Here is a 19342-nt window from a genome sequence, read left to right on the forward strand (position 1 = left end):
CCAGATCGGTCTTAAGCGATACGTTATTTGGTGCGGTGGGTACGAATAATCACGCCCACAATTGGCACCTGAGAATGTCATGATTTCCATTGCAAACAAGATTGCACCAGTCTAAATGACAGAAGTAATCATTCTCTGGAAGAGCATCCTTTCCAGACTTATGTACAGGCAAACGACTTCGCGGTTTGTCATTTCACCGCTTCTAAATATGGTGTGCGATTTAGTCTGGACATGTACACATAATATTGGAAGCAGTCTAAGCTCTCCATCCACCAGCGCTTTACTGAGTGACAGGGTGGCTATTTTGGTCACTGCACTTTCAAAACGGTTGCCAAACAATACACATTCGCTCGGTCTTTGTCGTTTATTTACCCCCCAACCCCCCAAAAACAAAACCTTCCGACGATCCTAGTGCGCGGGAAGGGACATCGTCTTCACCCACGCGAGCGTCTGCTCGGTCGTCATGGTAACAACGCGCCCCGTCCTATCGGCTGCCGCCGAGCGGCCTCGCGTGTCCTCTGCTTACGGCCGCGCGACCGCTTTCCGTTAGGCAGCGCATGCCTACAGGCGCGCCGCCGCGGCAACTGACGAGGAGAACGGACGGCAGTAACAGCAGTGGCGTGACTCTGGATGGCGTTTGTGGGAGCTAGTGCGGCGCAATGAGTGAGAGCCGGAGCCGAAACCGAAGCCGGAGTCGGAGCCGGGCTCGCGTCGGGAGAGGCAGTCACCGAGGTGTTCCTCCGCCACCGAGCCAGGGAGAGGAGGACAGTCACCGAGGTGCCGGGTCAGTGGGCGATCATATCGCCTCCCCGACGCGCGCGCACCGTGGGAGAATTCCATGTGAAGCGGCCGACACTCGGGCTTGTCCAGTCCCGGGCGAGATGTGGACACCGACGGAGGAGGAGAAATTTGGCGTCGGTAAGTTGATGCTTGTTCCTTTCGCATAAAAAAAATCAAGCGGTCAAGCAAAAAATGCATTTTCGTAATATCTTCCCCCACCCCGACAAAACCCAACAAAATAAAAGCGGTAGAGTGCGGGGGCTGCAGGACGCAGTGAATAACACTTAATGTTGGTGATTATTTTATTCGCGGCTCAGCTGTTTTGAAGAAACATTTAAATGAAATGCAACTTCATTGAAAACGACAGTGGCTTTTGACGGCGCAGTTTTCTCCACGATGATGTGTTTTTAAATGGTCTGCGTTGGTGACTCGGCTTGTCAGACAGTTGGTTGCAAGTGTTCAAAGTCGATGACAGCTGAGTCCAAATATCGCAGAATTGATGTGGGATGAGCTTTCATGCGAAGTGTGTTATAAATCCGCTACATTAACTGTTGCGTGCAATGTGTGTAATATTTAGCGTTGCTCCTGAATGCATTGCTGCATGAGGGGCATCAATTTTTCAGCGCCAATTACAAATATAAATTCCGTCTCCTGATGGAGCTTGTGTTTTGAATGCTACCCCTTGCCCCCCCCCTCCCCCGTTGTAATTTTGTTATGTATGATATTCCGGGCTAGTCAAAAGTATCGTATTTAGTTAGAGGGCGCTGTCATTACGTCCTGAAAAAATGTACCTTGTAGCTCTCACTTGGTGTTTAAAATGGCATGAGCGCATGAAGTAAACAGCGCACCGAGCAATACAAGGGCCAACAGAAACTATAGAACAAATGTTACAGCCCAAATGCTGTACATCAGTTCAGCCATTTTAAGCAGTGACAATGTACTGTGATTTGTTAAGATGTTAAAATGTTTAGAAATTTCATAACATCACGTTTATGTGAAGGATGTACGTTATGCAGTTCAGAGGAAAGTTTATATTCTAATGCTTTCGTCTATGATTAAATGTTATTTACATAGCATTTTCTATTATAAACTGTATTAAAATAATAGAATGGTGAAGTGACCATTTTTAATGATAACCTTCTGGTTCTATTTACTTCGTAGATTTGTTAAATTTATACTTTAGAGTCTCCAGTTATCATATAGAAATGACTGGTATCAAAAGATTTTAGTAATACTGTTCAGTTGACTGGAAGCTCTGAAGGATGAACTGAAATTCTGCATGATTGTACAATCAAATCCTATGGTTCCATGTGTGGAACGACAGGTATTTGTTTACAACAGCATCTCAGAAGTAATATATTTCCTAGCATTGCAGAATATTTAGTTGAAATGATCTTAGTGGAGCTGCCCTGTTTACTGGTCTCCTTTTTGAGTGCATATGTTTAAAATACATACAGTATGGTGGGTTTTGTTTGTGACTTGTTAGTCTACCAGTGAAGTGTGTTCATGTCAATGAAGTATAATGTGCAGAGGAGCTTGTAAATTGCCTTGAAAAGACATGGAATTTCTTCACAGGCCAATTTTTGTCCTGTTTCACTACTAAAGTAGGTGTAAGTACTTTTCCCTTCATATATCATCATAGAATCCCTACAGTGTGGAAACAGGCCATTCGGCCCAACAAGTCCACACCGCCCCCTCCAAAGAGCATCCCACCCTGCTCCTTTCCCTTGTCCCTGCATTTCCCCATGTCTAACCCACCTAACCTAAACATCCCTGGACACAATGGGCAATTTAGCATGGCCAATCCATGTACCCTGCACATCTTTGGACTGTGGGAGGAAACCAGAGCATCCAGAGGAAACCCAAGCAGACACAAGGAGAATGTACAAACTCCACACAGACAGTCACCCAAGGATGGAATCAAATCTGGGTCCCTGGCGCTGTGAGGCAGCAGTGCTAACCGCTGTGCTGCCCCAAATGTCCACCCCCATTTCTTTACAATTTTTTTTAAGAAAGCATTCCCTAAAACCCTTTATAATTATAACTTTTCCAATTTTTTTTCAAGTTAAACTTGCTTGCTTTAAAATGCGCTAGCTTTTCTCAACATATTGTGTTAGCTATGTTGAGGTACGTTAGTTTTTAAACAAAAACAGAAGTTGCTGGAAAAGCTCAGCAGGTCTGGCAGCATCCATGAAGAGAAATCAGAGTTAATGTTTTGGATCCGGTGACCCTTCCTCAGAACCAGATCTAAAACGTTAACTCTGATTTCTCTTCATAGATGCTGCTAGACCTGCTGAGCTTTTCCAGCAACTTCTGTTTTTGTTTCTAATTTATACATCTGCAGTTCTTTCGATTTTTACACTAGTTTTTAACTTGATCGCGCATTACTTTTGGAAGATAGTCTGTGATATACTTTTTATCCCCAATTTTGCCATTCCTTTCAATTCTAGAGGACATTTACCTCTGCTGGCTTCAAATTTCACAAATGCCAGGTGCCATCAGTATGTCTGTCAAGTACTCTTTATTCTTGGATCAGGTTGGAAAGTGAGTGTAACTGATTGGCATTAGAGTCATATCGCACCATGAATCTTGGGGAAATTAGTCAAAACAAAAAGTTTTATAACTCTATAATACTTAGTCTATAATTAATAAAGGTTTGCATTCTATCCTAAACTGGCTTAAAATATTAGAATGGTATCTAATGGAAGCTGTAGAGTGACCATTTTAAATGCTAACCTTCTGATTCTGTTTACTTCATAGTAGAATTGTTAAATTTATACTTTAGAGCTGGTACCAAAAGATTTGAGTAATACAGCTCAGTTGACTGGCAGCTCTGAAGGATGAACTGAAATTATTTATGATTTGGGCAATTAAATCCTAAAGTTTTATGTGGGGAATGATAAGTACTGTTTATGTACAGCATTTCAAAGTAATGTAAAAACCGAAAGAACTGTGGATGCTGTAAATCAGGAACGAAAACAAAGTTGCTGGAAAAGCTCAGCAGGTCTGGCAGCATCTGTGAAGGAAAAAACTGAGTTAACATTTCAAGTTAACTGATAGTGGCTGGGAAAATGTAAGGGGAAGGTGCCATAGGGCTTTGGGGGTGAAGGAAGCATGGACCAGGGTGTACCGGAGGGAATGGTCCCTGCGGAAGGTGGACAAGGGAGGGGAGGGGAATATGTGTCTGGTGGCATCTTGCTGGAGGTGGCGGAAATGGCACCTGATGATCTTCTGGATGTGGATGCTGGTGGGATGATAGGTGAAGACAAGGGGAACGCTATCGCTGTTACGGGAGGGAAGAGAAGGGGTAAGGGTGGAAGTGCAGGAGATGGCTAGCCTATTTTATTTCTTGGTGTATGGTAACTCCCAGTGTATTGATTGTGGGGTATTCACTGATAGTAATACAATTGAATGCCAAGTGACGATGTTTAGATTGTTTATTATTGCAGATGATCATTGCCTGGCATTTGCATGGTGTGAACACTATTTGTCAATTTTCATCCCAAGTCTAGATATGTCAAAGTTTAGCTGCATTTGGACTGCTTTAATATCTAAGGACTTGCTTGTTTCAGCAAATAGCTACTTGGAAAGGCACAATTTCAAAAGCAGCTACTATTGACAAGGTTTGGTGTGGTAGTCTTGCTGGCATTAGTTGGCACCTCAGAATTCACTTCAAAACACTGCACAATAAATTATCAGGTCTCCCTGCATATGTGATGGTTGTGCACTAACAGATGACAAAACAGTTTGGGGTTGCTGGGAAAAAGAATTCCAAACTTGAATGGTTGCTCAAGTGTTCCTTAATTTTTTTCCCCTTTGTTCATTCACGGAATGAGGGCGTCGCTGGCTAGGCAGTATTTATTGCCCATCCCTAATTGCCCAGAGGGCAGTTAAGAATCAACCACATTGCTGTGTCACGTGTAGGCCCGACCAGGTAAGGATGGCAGTTTCGTCCCCTAAAGGGCATTGGTGAACCAGATGGGTTTTTCTGACAATCGACAATGGATTCACAGTCATTATTGGATTCTTAATTTCAGATATTTATTGAATTCAGATTCCACCATCTGCCATGGCAGGATTCGAACCTGGGTCGTCAGAATGTTATCTGGGTCTGTGGATTAACAGTCCAGCAATAATACCACTAGGCCATCGCCTCCCCCGTGGAGGTGCAGTTAGGTGGTTTTATCTGTTTTCCATTCCTCTACAATGTTGTGCCTTTGAAAATTCAAAACTGCCCTGGAGATGTTGGGATCCTAATTTAACATCCATATCCTCGATTTTCAAAGCTCACGCCAGCTGGGTCCTGACCCTGTGTACATGTGAAAATTATGGTCAAATTGTCTCAAAGGATGGATGGATGGAACACAAGAAACTGAATTATGTCAGACAATTTTTGAACACATACCAAAGCCATTTCACAACATCAAGACGTCACCTAGGAACACTTAGCTTTTCAGTTTCGAGTGGTCCTTTGCATAGGAATGATTGATTTATTGTCACTTGTACCGAAATACAGTGAAAAGCTTTTTTTTGAGTGGTATTGGCAGATCACAGCAAGCAAAGCATGTACAGATCAAAAAGACTTCGAGGCATACAGGTTACATTGCAAGTTACATTATTTGAGGCTAGAGTCCATTCAACAGTCTGATAATGGCCGGAAAGAAGCTGTTCCTGAATCTGCTTGTGTGTGTGTGTTCAGGCTTCTGTACCTTCTGCCTGACGGAAGAGGTTGTAGGAGATCATTACCAGGGTGCGATGGATCTTTGATAATGTTGGCCGCCTTTCTGCGGCAGCGAGCCATGTAAATAGAGTCCACGGATGAAAGGTTGGCTTCTGCTATGGTCTGGGCTGTGCACACCTCCTTCTGTAGTTTCTTCTGGTCCTGGGCAGAGCAGTTGCCATACCAGGCTGTTATGCATCCGGGCAGTATGCTTTCAATGGTGCATCTGTAGAAGTTGGTGAGGGACCTTATGGACATGCCACATTTCCTGAGCTGTGTGAGAAAGCAGAGCTGTTGTTATGCCTTCTTGACTGTCCCATTTATATGGGAAGTCCAGGACAGGTCATCGGTTATTGTCACTCTGATGAACTTGATGCTGTTCACGCTCTCAACCTCGGTTGTGTTGATGTAGATGGGGCGTGTTCTCCTCCTTTCTTTCTGAAATCGATGATCAGTTCTTTAGTTCTGCTGACTTTGAGAGATTGTTTTCATTGCACCACTTCACCAAGCTCTCTCTCTCCCTTCTGTATTTTGACTCGTTGTTAGCTATCCGTCCCACTTTCGTGGTGTCATCAGCGGAAGCATATAAATTGAATCATGTCCTCTCACACAAAGTAGTACATTGAACAAGGTGCCTAAATTTGTTGAGTCCTGTGCTGACAAAGCATGAGTAATTCCTATCTATTTGCACTTAGTTTTTGTTATTTGTTTGTCCTGTTTGGATATCATAGCTTTAGAAATTAAGAAATGGCTGGTTTTCGCACTATTGCCTTTTTCTGATGAATAAAACCTAAACCAGAATATGGAGATTTTATCTGTGGCTCTTTGAAAAATTGTAGGAATAATTTATGTTAACATAATGCTCATATGATCCATTCATTTAGAGTCTAAGTAACCACTGAATACAAAATATTTCGACAGTTCTGCTGTGGACTACCCATAGTTATTCAGAAGGTTATAAAAACAGATAAAGAAAATAATCCAGCACATCTAACCGCATCTATTCAGCACGAACCTACAAGTAATCCACTATAGAATCCAATTGTTTCTTCGGTGCAAAATTCCTGGAAACATTTATCATTCAATCCAGACGTCTGTGTTTTCTATTGGTTGCACTTTATATGGAGAGGAATTTCTTGATTTAGTATACGTCGAATTTAAATTCACTGTTCAAATATACTAACTGTTATATAACCTCTTCCTCGGGAAATCCAAGTAAAAGCTCTGGTGAGTAATACTTCACTGAAAATCGAAGTAGAACCTGTATTAGTTTATGGGAAATTACTTTTTCCATGCTGCTGTTTAATAAATTAGGATGAGAAGAAATGAAAGGCATATAGAATTAAAATTGTGGACCAAAATTCAGTTGAATATATTGCCCCTTTCTTTATTAAGCAGGACACTGATAATATCTGCATTGAATAAATGACTGCATATTCTATTTGAAAATTGAATTAACGTTATCAAAGCAATTGATTTTTACTTGATCAAAAAGTGACTACAAAGCAGATACTGGAGTCAGTTATAATCTAATGCAGCTTTTTTTTTCATTAAGTGCCTGCATGAGCTTGATTTTTCAAAAGGACGAATTGCTATGGTGTGCAAGATAGTACTTAACACTTAGAGGATTTTAACTGGAATGAATATTTGGCATAAGAGTCTGTCCGTTGCACCTGGCTGTAAAGCTCCTGTGTGAGATAAGTTTGCATAGTTTTATCTTTGTTTGTAACTGATGTCACCCTTAGCAAAAGTTTATGTACATTGATAATTTGCATCATGCCTTCGATTGAGCTTAGCAGCAAGGAATCTGAGCAAACCTGAAATCACGGGGTTTAGGAGGAAGCCTTCCAGAGCTTGGAGTAAATGCAGATAATTGTCGTTCAGATCAATCATCTTAGCCCCAGTACATTTGCTTTGAGTATTCCTCAGGACAGTATTCTATATTTAGATATTGTGAGCTTTTCCATTAACAATCTGCTCCACCTATTCCCATTGTTAAGTTCAGAAGTGGGGAAGTTTGCTTTTGATAGCACAATATTCTGATCTGGTTAATGAATCTGTCCGTACTCTTGTGTAGCAAGCCTGGACAACATTTGTGATGGCAGTTATAAGTGGCAAGCAACATTCGTGACACTCAAATGTCAGACATAATTTTATTTTATTTATTCATTCATGGGATAAGAGCATTGCTGCCTGGGCCGGTATTTTTTGCTCACTCCTAGTCACCTTTGAGAAGGTGGAGGTGAGCTGCTGCCTTGATGAATTTCTGCATGCATCTTGTAGATGGCACACACTGCTGCCACTGAACATTGGTGGAGAGAGTGAATGTTTGTGGATGTGGTGCCAATCAAGTGGGTTGCATTGTACTGGATGGTGTCAGGCTTATTGAATATTGTTGGAGCTGCAGTCGTCCAGGAAAGTGGGAAGTATTCCATTATACTAATGACTTCTGCTTGATAGATGGTGGACAGTCTCTGGGGAGTCAGGAGGTGAATTACTTGCTGCAGGATTCCTATCCTCTGACCTGCTTTTGTAACCACAGTATTTCTACAGCTATAACATTGCAATGCCATTGACAGTTTTTCCACCATGAACATCCTGACATCACCTTTCACCAGAAAATCAATTCAAAATAAAAGGCTATTCATGCAGGTTAGGGGTGGGATATTCTGCAGTGAATGGCTCATCTCTAACTGCATATCGGCATGGACTTCTGTTATTTGTGATATGATGATTGAGAGAAGGTTACACCTTATTACTTATGTTTTGCCTTTGGTATGATTAATTGTCTCAGAGCATGTCATGGGAGCATTATAAAATCAGATTTGACACTGAGCTGTGTAAAGAGATGTTAGATCAAAGTTGTAGGTTTTAAAAGTAGAGACACAGACGGGTTTGAAAAAAGAATCCCAGAGTCTTGACAAAAGAAGATGCAGTTGGCAATGGAGAAACCATTTAAGCATAACTCTTTGTGGGCTGTGGGACTGGAGAAAATTAGAAAGAATGAGACCATAGAGTAATCTGTAATCAAAGATTAAAATTTTAAAATTTAAGATAGTGCTTAATGGGTGCCAATGCTAGCCAGTGAGCTTTGGGGTGATAAGTGAGTGATTGGGTGGTAGATAACCTTTGATTCCATTACTGACTAAAAATCCATCAAACTCAGCTTTGACAGCCCTCACTGGTAAAGAATTCCACAGATTTACTACTTTGAGAGAAGAAATCCCTTCTCACCTCTGTTTTAAATTGGAGACCTCATACTCTGAGATTATGACCTCTAGTTCTTGACTCTCTGACAAGACAGCAAAATACCTTTCGCATCTACACTTTCAAGTCATCTAATAATCTTGAGGGATAACCACTCATTCTTTCAGACATCAATGAGGATATGCCCAATGACTCAACTACTTCTCCTCATAAAATCCTTCCATACCTGGAATTGACCTAGTGAACCTACTGTGGATTGCCTCCATTCCTGAGATCAAGGGACCAAATCTATTCACAATAATCTAGGTGTGACTTGACAAGTGCCTTGTTTCGTTTTAGCAAAGCCTCCTACTTTCATATTCTGTTCTGTTTTGAAATATAGGCCAACATCCTTATTACCTGCTGAGCCTGGATGCTAGCTTTGTGATTTGTGCATGAGTACCTCCAAATCCCTCTTTGCTACGTCTTTCTGCAGTCTTTCTACATTTTAATAATATTCAACTCCTTGACTTTTCCTGCTAAACTACTTAACCTCACATTTTCCCATATTGTATTCCATCTGCCAGATTTTTACCCACTCATTCTGTAGATTTTTGTTTTGGTCATCCTCACTTGTCTTCCTATCTATTTGTCATATCCAAACGTGGTGATGGTAATTTACTTTCCTTGTCCACGTCAGTGACATGTAGTAAATAATTGTGGCCCTAGCACTGACTCCTGTGGCACTCGACTAGTTACGTATTGCCATCCTGAAGATGCCACCTTTAACCAAACTTCCTGTCCTCTATTAGTTAGCCAATCCTTTATCCATGCCAGTTCACTACTCTGAACAGCATCAGTTCTTATTTTATTAAGTAGCCCTATAAGCAGTACCCTACTAAATACCTTTTAGAAATCCAAATATGTTACATCTTCTGGTTCCCATTTATCTATCCTGTCTGTTATCTCCTCAAAGAATGGTGATTAATTTGTCAGGCATGATTTTTCCTTGAGGAAACCATGCTGAGTCTGTTTGATTATATGGTGCATTTCTAATAGGCTCTGTTATTACATCGTTTATAATATCTGTGATGTGGAGGTGCTGGTGTTGGACAAAGTCAGAAGTCACATGACACCAGTTCATAGTCCAACAGGTTTATTTGAAATCGTAAGCTTTCGGAGCTTCTCCTTTGTCAGAGGTGTGCTGCTGCTTCGCTTGACGAAGGAACAGCACTCTGAAAGCTTGTGATTTCAAATAAACCTGTTGGACTATAACCTGGTGTCATGTGACTTCTAACTTCATTTACAATAAATTTAATGTTTTCCCAGTGACAAATTTTAAGGTCTATAGTTACCTGTTTTTTTTTTTATCTCCCTCCGTTTTTGAATAAGGTGCAACTTTAGCAGGTTCCAATCCTCTGTTATTTTTCCACTGTCTAAGGATTTTTGAAAGGTTGTTACCTGTGTATCCACTATCTCTGCTTACTTCCTTTCAAATTGCAGGATGCAACCAGTCAAGTCTAGGAAACATATTGGCCTTTAGTCCAATTGGTTTCCCTGGTACTTTTTATTTAGTCGTAGTTATTTCTTCCCCTCCTTCTACCTCTCGTTATTTAGTATTTTGGAATGCTGTTAATGTCCTCCACTGTGAAAACTGATGCAAAGTATTTACTTAACACCTCTGTCATATTCTGGTCCCCTATTATTATTTCCCTAGCCTCATTCTCTGAGAGGCCTAGTGGCATAGTGGCTCAGTGGTTAGCACTGCTGCCTCACAGCGCCAGGGGCCCGGGTTCGATTCCATCTTTGGGTGACTGCCTATGTGGAGTTTGCACATTCTGTCCGTGTCTGTGTGGATTTCCTCTGGGTGCTCCGGTTTCCTCCCACAGTCCAAAGATGTGCAGACTAGGTGGATTGGCCATGCTAAATTGCCCATAGTGTTCAGGGATGTGTAGATTAGGTAGGTTATGCGGGGATGGGTTTGGGTGGGATGCTCTGAGGGTTGGTGTGGACTTGTTGGGCTGAAGGGCCTGTTTCCACACTAGGAATTCTAAGAAATATAAACAAGCGCTTAACATCCATTTTTGTATTACATGCTAGTTTGGCCTTGGTTTATTTTCTCCTCTTCTTTTTGGTCATATTTTATTGGCTTTTAAAAGTTTCTCTATCCTGTGGTTTATCATTAATCTTTGCCATTTATGTTCTTTCTTTCAATTTAGTACTATCTTTAATTCCCTTGGGTTCGCCATAGCTGATTTACTCCCATCCTAGAATTCCTTTTCCTCACCGGGATATATCTTTGCTGTGTGCCATCTTCTTAAACATCTGCCATTGTTCCTGAACCATCATTATCAGCTCAACGTATTTTGCACTCTGCCAACTTCATCTCCATCCTTGAGTAATTACCTTTATTTGTGTTTAGCACCGATCTTTCCAACCTAAGTCTCTCGCCGTCAAACCAAACGTGTTTTTTAACTACGTCATGGTCCCTACATTAGGGAGCTCTTACTCTGAGATCATTTTATTAAAGCTACTTCATTACACATTATCTTCACCCATATGGATTCTGTGTCATTGATCCAAGTTTATTTTTTGCTATTGTACTTCGTCCATCTTGGACTAACCGAGCTACCCCACCACCTATCCCATTCTGTCCATTTTTCCAAAAAGTCTGATCCCCCTAAATATTTTGATTCTAGCTTTGATATTTTTGTAACTATGTCTCTGTAATGACTGTAGGATCATACATATTAACCTATATTTGTGCTGTTACTTTATTTACTTTGTTCTGAATACTACGCATATTTAAATACATCTATTAATGTTGCCTTTTTTTAACTGCCTTTTCCCCTTTTGACTTTATTTGATGCTTTTTATGCTTGTAGACACTTCTTTCCTGTGCCACACTGAATATCATTATCAAAATAGTTGACCTGCAATGCCACCGTATCTTTTTGCTTTGTAAGCCTACAAGAAAAGCTGCTTCAGCACCACAGCAGGGTTGGAAATCTGATTGGAAATTTAAAATCAGGCACAGATTTGACAGACCACAATATATCCCAAGAAATTTAGAATGGAAAGTGAGTTTGGAAATGCAATTGTAATTTGCAATAATAAATTTTTTTTTGAGGCAAACCCCCAGATTTGAAGGGGAGGATGAAAGCACCTGGGAAGGATCCATTAGTATCAGCTTATACTGAAACCAGTAGGAAAAGTTGCATGTTCAGTAGCTTAACTGGAATAGGGTTGAGAGAAAGGTGGTGCATGACAAAATGAACTGAAGAGAGGGCATATAAATGAATCAGCCAGGTGTTGTGGTTATCCTTGTCTAGATACCGTTTTAATTCAGAGCCAGCACAATGAAGTTCATGAGCTCCTTTACTTGTTTGATCTAAGGGTTTAGAGAGGCACTTAATAGCATGGTATCATTGGAGAGGAAATGGGGTTTTCTTTGCATTCCAGCATGGCACTGTGATTGAGAACAGTTTTGGCAGATGATAACAAATCCTGACAATACTACATATGATCCAGCTAGATTTGCCATTGAACAGCTAAATCAGCTGGCTGCTATAAGTGTTCAAATTTTTGTTTTTGGACTTAAGGGAGTGGGAATTAGGGGGAGTGACTTGCTACATTAGGTGTTGTTCATGATTTGCCTATTGAAAGGGTAAATTTCTTATGGGAAACTGATTTAGCAGTTGATGAAGTATTAGGATCTCAAAGAGTTCCAAAGGAGCTTTTGAAAGTGAGAGTAACAAAGATTTGTGGAAGGAACATCCTGGATTATTACTAAATTGGGGAGCAATGAAGTTTCAAGTTTGTAAGGCAAGATAGGAAGAAGCAAAATCAAACGTAAGGGAGATTGAGTTCAGTATTCAATTAATCAGGACATCTTTTTGGAGAAGTTGGCGAAAATAAATATGTGGAAAAGAATAAAATCCGAAGACCTTGGGACATAGGATCAGGAACAGGTCTTTTGGCCCTTCTAGCCTCTACCTCTGTGAATATCATTATCAAAAAGGTTGACCTGCAATGCCACCATATCTTTTTGCTTTGCAAGCAATGACTTCATGAATGAGGAAAGCTGTATTTGGTTGATCATCTTTCATTGAGGCCCAGCAGGTGGGGTCCTGGTTTTGAGGGAATTGTCTTGGATTGTGCTTTCTGAGAAAGAATCATAAAATATTTCTGAATACTAATGTTGCACCAAAAGATATTAATGGGAAAATGGAGACTTCCACAATGATCAGTGGACTGTAGTCCCTTAAATTGTTGTGGGTTCCTGGTTATTTGAAGGGAAATTTTATGAATTGTAGATGAGATTTCAATGGCAAGTCATTTACGAATAAAAATTAGTCATGCTAAAATAACAGAATTTTTTATTGTGGGTTGTGTTTACATAGTGATATGGTTGAATTCTGCAAGACATGTCAATTGGTTGGTAAACCCTAGCTGTCAATTAGATTAGCTTCATTAATACCTTGTTTTGATGCTTTGATAAACAGTTTAGAAGGGTTCTCGTGGATTGAGTGGGGCTTTTGTCTAAAACTAAAATAGAATATCAATGGGCCAGATTTTCCAAGAAATGGTAACATCAAGTAGATTTGTTTATATTTTAAAGAAACAAAGGAGTTCTGCGTTTCTGACAGGAGATTCTAATTAAGACTTCTTCAGAAACGCAGAGGTGTACTTCCATTCTGACAGGTGCTTCACAGCACAGAACAGGTAGGGGAAGGCAAACCAGACCCCTTTTGCACAGCAGCCAATTGCTGTATTCTGTAATTTCAAGGCCCAGCATCACAAAAAGCTACTTTGTCTGCTCCTGTCAAAGGGTAAGTGTGTAAGTTACATATGAGATTAGGGTACTGGTAGGCCAGTGTACCAGATGGGTATGGAAGACGTGAGGAGTGCCAGGTGGGAAGGGAATAGGGTGCCAGGTTACTACTAAGAGGGCCAGATAATTGGTTGAATTTTTAGGACAAGTTAGAATATATGCGTGATGTCAGGTCTGGCAGGTGGTGAAAGAGGGTAGGTCAGGTCTGCCAGCAGGGTAGAGGTTGGTTTTGGGTTGACAGGGAGGTCGTCAGGTCTGGTGGGACAGGGTGTGTCAGCTCCCAGGGAACATGGAGATGGGTGATAACAAGGTGTAGAGCTGGATGAACATAGCAGGCCAAGCAGCATCAGAGGAGCAGGAAGGCTGACATTTCAGGCCTAGACCCTTCTTCAGAAGTGGGGGAGGGGAAGGGGGTTCTGAAATAAATAGGGAGAGAGGGGGAGGTGGATAGAAGATGGATAGAGGAGAAGATAGGTGGAGAGGAGACAGACGGGTCAAAGAGGCGGGGATGGAGCCAGTAAAGGTGAGTGTAGATGGGGAGTTAGGGAGGAGATAGGTCGGTCCAGGGAGGATGGACAGGTCAAGGGGGCTGGCTGAGGTTAGTGGGTAGGAGATGGGGGTGGGGCTTGAGGTGGGAGGAGGGGATAGATGGGAGGAAGGACAGGTTCCGGAGGCGGGGACGAGCTGGGCTGGTTTTGGGATGCGGTAGGGGGAGGGGAGATTTTGAAGCTTGTGGAGTCCACATTGATACCATTGGGCTGCAGGGTTCCCAAGCGGAATATGAGTTGCTGTTCCTGCAACCTTCGGATGGCATCGTTGTGGCACTGCAGGAGGCCCAGGATGGACATGTCGTCTGAGGAATGGCAGGAGGAGTTGAAATGGTTCGCGACTGGGAGGTGCAATTGTTTAGTGCGAACCAAGCGTAGGTGTTCTGCAAAGCGTTCCCCAAACCTCCGCTTGGTTTCCCCGATGTAGAGGAGGCCACAACGGGAACAGCGGATGCAGTATACCACGTTAGCAGATGCGTAGGTGAACATCTGCTTGATGTGGAAAGTCTTCTTGGGGCCTGGGATGGGGGTGAGGGGGGAGGTGTAGGGGCAGGTGTAGCACTTCCTGTGGTTGCAGGAAAAAGTGCCGGGTGTGGTGGGGCTGGAGGGGAGTGTGGAGTGGACAAGGGAGTCACGGAGAGAGTGGTCCCTCCGGAAAGCAGGTAAGGGTGGGGAGGGAAAAGTGTCTTTGGTTGTGGGATCAGATTGCAGATGGCGGAAGTGTCGGAGGATGATGCATTGGATCCGGAGGTTGGTGGGGTGGTACGTGAGGATGAGGGGGATTCTGTTTTGGTTGTTATGGTGGGGAGGGGGTGTGAGGGATGGGTTGCGGGAAATGCGGGAGACACGGTCGAGGGCGTTCTCGACCACTGATGGGGGGGATGTTGTGGTCCTTGAAAAACGAGGACATCTGAGATGTACGGGAGTGGAATGCCTCATCCTGGGAGCAAATGCGGCGGAGGTGAAGGAATTGGGAATAGGGGATGGCATTTTTGCAGGAAGGTGGGTGGGAGGAAAGAAGTGTATTCTAGGTAGCTGTGGGAGTCGGTGGGCTTGAAATGGATATCGGTTTCTCGCTGGTTGGCAGAGATGGAGACAGAGAGGTCCAGGAAGGAGAGAGAGGTATTAGAGATGGTCCAGGTGAACTTAAGGTTGGGGTGGAAGGTGTTGGTGAAGTGGATGAACTGTTCGTGCTCCTTGTGGGAGCACGAGGCGGCGCCGATACAGTCATCAATGTAACTGAGGAAGAGGTGGGGTTTAGTGCCAGTGTAGGTACGGAAGAGGGATTGTTCCACGTAACCTACAAAGAGGCAGGCATAGCTTGGGCCCATGCGGGTACCCATGGCCACCCCCTTTGTCTGTAGGAAGTGGGAGGAATTGAAAGAGAAGTTGTTGAGGGTGAGGACGCCAGTTTTAGGCCTTAATGTAGATGTTGGACCCCAGGCAAGAGAAAGGGCATGTCACGGATGGTGTCAGGTCCTGGGGGGGAGAGGGTATCAGGCCACAGCCTGGGGCAGATGTAATTGAGAGTGTATGAGGTAAATTGGGGTCAGTTGAATAATCACTCAGAAGTTCATCTTAAATTTTTAATTGTCTATCTTTTCCTGAATATTTACTTAATTGCAGTGGAATGTTCTGAATTCTCCAATTTAAATTGATAGTTTTGGAGAATTCCAGGTGTAGGGGAATTGCCCAGCAGAGTCTTTAATTTCCTGAGTGATGCCCTCGGAGTCAGTTATTATGGAGATTCCACGGGGTCTCTGCATGCAACTCTTCTCTATGCTTCAGATATTATTAACCGGCCATTGGAAAACCTGGGCCAGTATACTTTAACTTTCATGGATTTGACTAAGATATTCCCAGAGGTCATTCTCTTAAAGATTACAAAGCAAAGATGGCAGTTGAAAAGTTAATTCAGTATTTCACCACAAATGGATTGTGTAAGAGGTTTACCCTGACCAAGAGCCGTATTTTATTGCAAGAGTATTGAAGGAAACTATATCTGCAGGTTAGGATTAAAACAACTTGAATCAACAACAAATTGCAAACGTACTATCAAGGCTTATTGGCTTGAACATCCAGAGGGTTAGGTAAAGGAATTTCTTTTCATTGTTTATAACTAGGGATGCACCTAATGAATTAATACAATACAATACAGTACAGCACAGGAACAGGCCCTTTGGCCCACCAAGCGTGCACCAATTTCTAAATCCTATTTAGACCTGTGCCCATGCACTGTTTCTGTCCTTCTGTTCCCCTCCCGTTCAAGTGTCTGTCAAGATATGCCTTAAATGTTGCTGATGTGCCTGTTTCCACCACCTCCACTGGCAGTGTGTTCCAGGCATCCACCACCGTCTTTGTGAAAGATTTTCCCTGTGCTTCTCCCCTAAACTTTCCCCCTCTCACCTTGAACCTGTGCACTCTTGTATTTGACCTTTCCACTCTGGGAGAAAGCCTCTGACTATCCACCCTATCTATGCCTCACATTATTTTGTAGACCTCTATCAGGTGGCCCCTCAGCTTCCTCCTTTCCAGTGTAAACAAACAGTTTATCCAACCTCTCCTCATGACTAAAACCGTCTAGACCAGGCAACATCCTGGTAAACCTTCTCTGCAGTTTCTCCAAAGCATCCACATTCTTCTGGTAGTTGGGAATCAAAACTGCGTGCAGTATTCCAAATGTGGCCGAACTGAAGTTTTGTACAGCTGTAACATAACTTGTCAACTTTAATGTTTGATGCCCTGGCCAATGAAGGCAAGCGTACTGTATGCCTTCTTGACCAGCTTATCCACCTGTGTTGCCACTTTAAGAGATCTATGGACCTGTACACCCAGATCCCTCTGTATACCAATGCACCTCAGTTCTGCCATTTATTGTATAATTCACACCTGAATTTGATCTTCTAAAATGTATCACCTCACATTTGTCTGAATTAAACTTCATCAGCCATTTCTCTGTCCAAATCTGTAATCTGTCTATATCACACAGTATCCTTTTTGATATCTTCATCACCATCTGCAACTCCACCAATTTTGGTGTCATCCACAAACTTACTAAGCAGACCACCTACATTTTCCTCCAAATTATTTATTTATATTACAAACCACAAAAGTCCCAGCAGTGTTCCCCACAGATCCCACTAGTTACCGATCTCCATTCCGAAAAGCACCCTTCCCCTACTGCTCTCTGTCTTCTATGACCAAACCCATTTTGTATCCATCTGGCCAGCTCACCCAGGTCCCATGAGATTGTACCTTCTGTACCAGCCTGCCATGAGGTATCTTATCAAATGGCCTTACTAAAATCCATGCAGACAACATCCACTGCCCTTATCTCATCAATAATTCTTGTTACCTCCTCAAAAAATAGGGTGACTTTATTTGAGCATTGAGGGAGGGTGTTAGACACCTTCAATTCATGTGTGTGTTCATGGTGGTTTTTCCAGTGTCAGACTTTTAATTGGCTTTTCAGTGTGGCTCAGCTGTATGTGTTCTGGAGTACTCTGCACAGTGACAACTTCCTCATTCCAGTGTAAGTGGCTACAGTTTTATGTTTGGACAATAAAACAGAAACATCCAGCCTATGAAGAAGAAAACCTGTTTCTCGCCTTTTTTTTTAATTTCCTTTTTTTTCTTTTTCCTGTTTTTCATTTACCTTTTTTCTTTTTTTTCTTTTTCCTCTTTCTCTTTGTCATTTTAGTTCTTTGCCCTCTTCTATTTTTTCTTTCTTGCCCTTCCTTTTCTCTCTCCCTTCTGTGAGTTGAAATGTAAAAGAACATTCTAAGCATCTAGGTAGTTTCTGAAAATGTTCCCTTCTTGAAAAAAAAGGGATCTACTGCCTTCAGAGACACTGAAAGGGTGAATCCTCAAGTGTTGAATGAAAGGTTGAGAACTGGTGTGACCACAACCTTTTGCCCATTTCAGAATGGCGTAAGGAACAGAATGGGAACAGCTCATTGAATCATAGAATCCCTACAGCGTGGAAACAGGCCATTCGGCCCAACAAGTCCAGGCCACCCCTCCAAAGAGCATACCATCCAGACTCTTCCCCCTGCCCTTTCCCTGTAACCCTGCATTTCCCATGTCTAATCCACCTCATTTGCATACCCCTGGACACTATGGGCAAATTAGCCTGGCCAATCCACCTAATCTCCACATCTTTGGACTGTGGGAGGAAACGGGAGCACCCGGTGGAAACCCACGCAGACACTGGGAGAATGTGTAAACTCCACACAGACAGTCACCTGAGGGTGGAATCAAACCCAGGTCTCTGGCGCTGTGAGGCAGAAGTGCTAACCACTGAGCCACCATGCTGCCTGTTGCTTATAATCTAGACTGGTGCCAAAAGTGTGTGCTGCATACTGTTTTTTCCCCACTCATGATATTAGTGTTTTTTTTGTCTCTGAGTGTCTTTGTGTAAGCGATTTGTTTTTACAAGGGCAGAATTTGTTAAAAGAGAGGTATAAGTTTGTAATTTGTGTTTTGTTTACACCAATGGTAGAAAAGTAGCTGCATGCAATTATTCACTGCATTCTTTTTAAGTGTAAAACCTGATGAGTGTTTTCTTTTAATTTAATTAGTCAGTCAGGTAAATTGGGAGTTTTGATAGTTTGATGAAATCTTTTCACATTTGTGACAACTACCAGAATTGCGGGGCTTGATTTCTACCATACTACTACTACCCCAGTGACTCATGACAAAGATTGTGTGTGCGACTGGAAGTTTGAAACAAAGACAACATGTGCTTGATTGAGGAGTTAAAATAAGTGATAACGATTGGAATAATAAATATCAGGTCTAGTACTGCAGAAATTAGATGGCACTAGAAATCGCTGAAGCCTTTATGCAAATGAAGGATTCATCTCTGATGAATTTACAAGTGATCACAGAAGCCAGGTTGACTGAACTGGCAAGTAAACTAGAAGTGAAATTGTCTGCCGAGGTCAAGAATGTAGACATAATTGAAAGACTGGCACAACATTTGGGCTTAATAGAGATACAGGAGAGACCTGGTAATCTAAGTGATTTGAAATCTGTTCATATTGAGTTACGGTTAAAGGAGCTTGAGATTTTTAAAACAAAGGAACTAGAGGTTAAGAAACAGAAAAGGGAGATGGAATTGATGAGAATTGAAATGAGAATACTAGTATTAGAATTATCAAGGGAGAAATGAGTACACAAATGTAAACTTAAAATGTGTCTTTTAAAAAATGGGAGATGTCAAATGTTGATGCAGACTTTGACAAGAATCCTCATCATAATCTGAAGTCTAGT

General features: G+C 42.2%; 1 protein-coding gene across 1 annotated transcript in view; it reads left to right on the forward strand.

Annotated features, from left to right (window-relative positions):
- The first annotated feature begins 590 nt into the window (after nucleotides 1–590).
- Nucleotides 591–19342, forward strand: part of dock3 (dedicator of cytokinesis 3) — an 821127-nt gene continuing 802375 nt past the window's right edge. The window contains exon 1 of the mRNA XM_048606243.1: nucleotides 591–918. Within this exon, the coding sequence (XP_048462200.1) occupies nucleotides 660–918 (259 nt within the window). The 5' untranslated portion in view covers nucleotides 591–659. The remainder of the gene's footprint in view (nucleotides 919–19342) is intronic.

Source organism: Rhincodon typus, chromosome 16, assembly GCF_021869965.1.
Source record: "Rhincodon typus isolate 14 chromosome 16, sRhiTyp1.1, whole genome shotgun sequence".
NCBI classification, from domain to species: Eukaryota; Metazoa; Chordata; class Chondrichthyes; order Orectolobiformes; family Rhincodontidae; genus Rhincodon; species Rhincodon typus.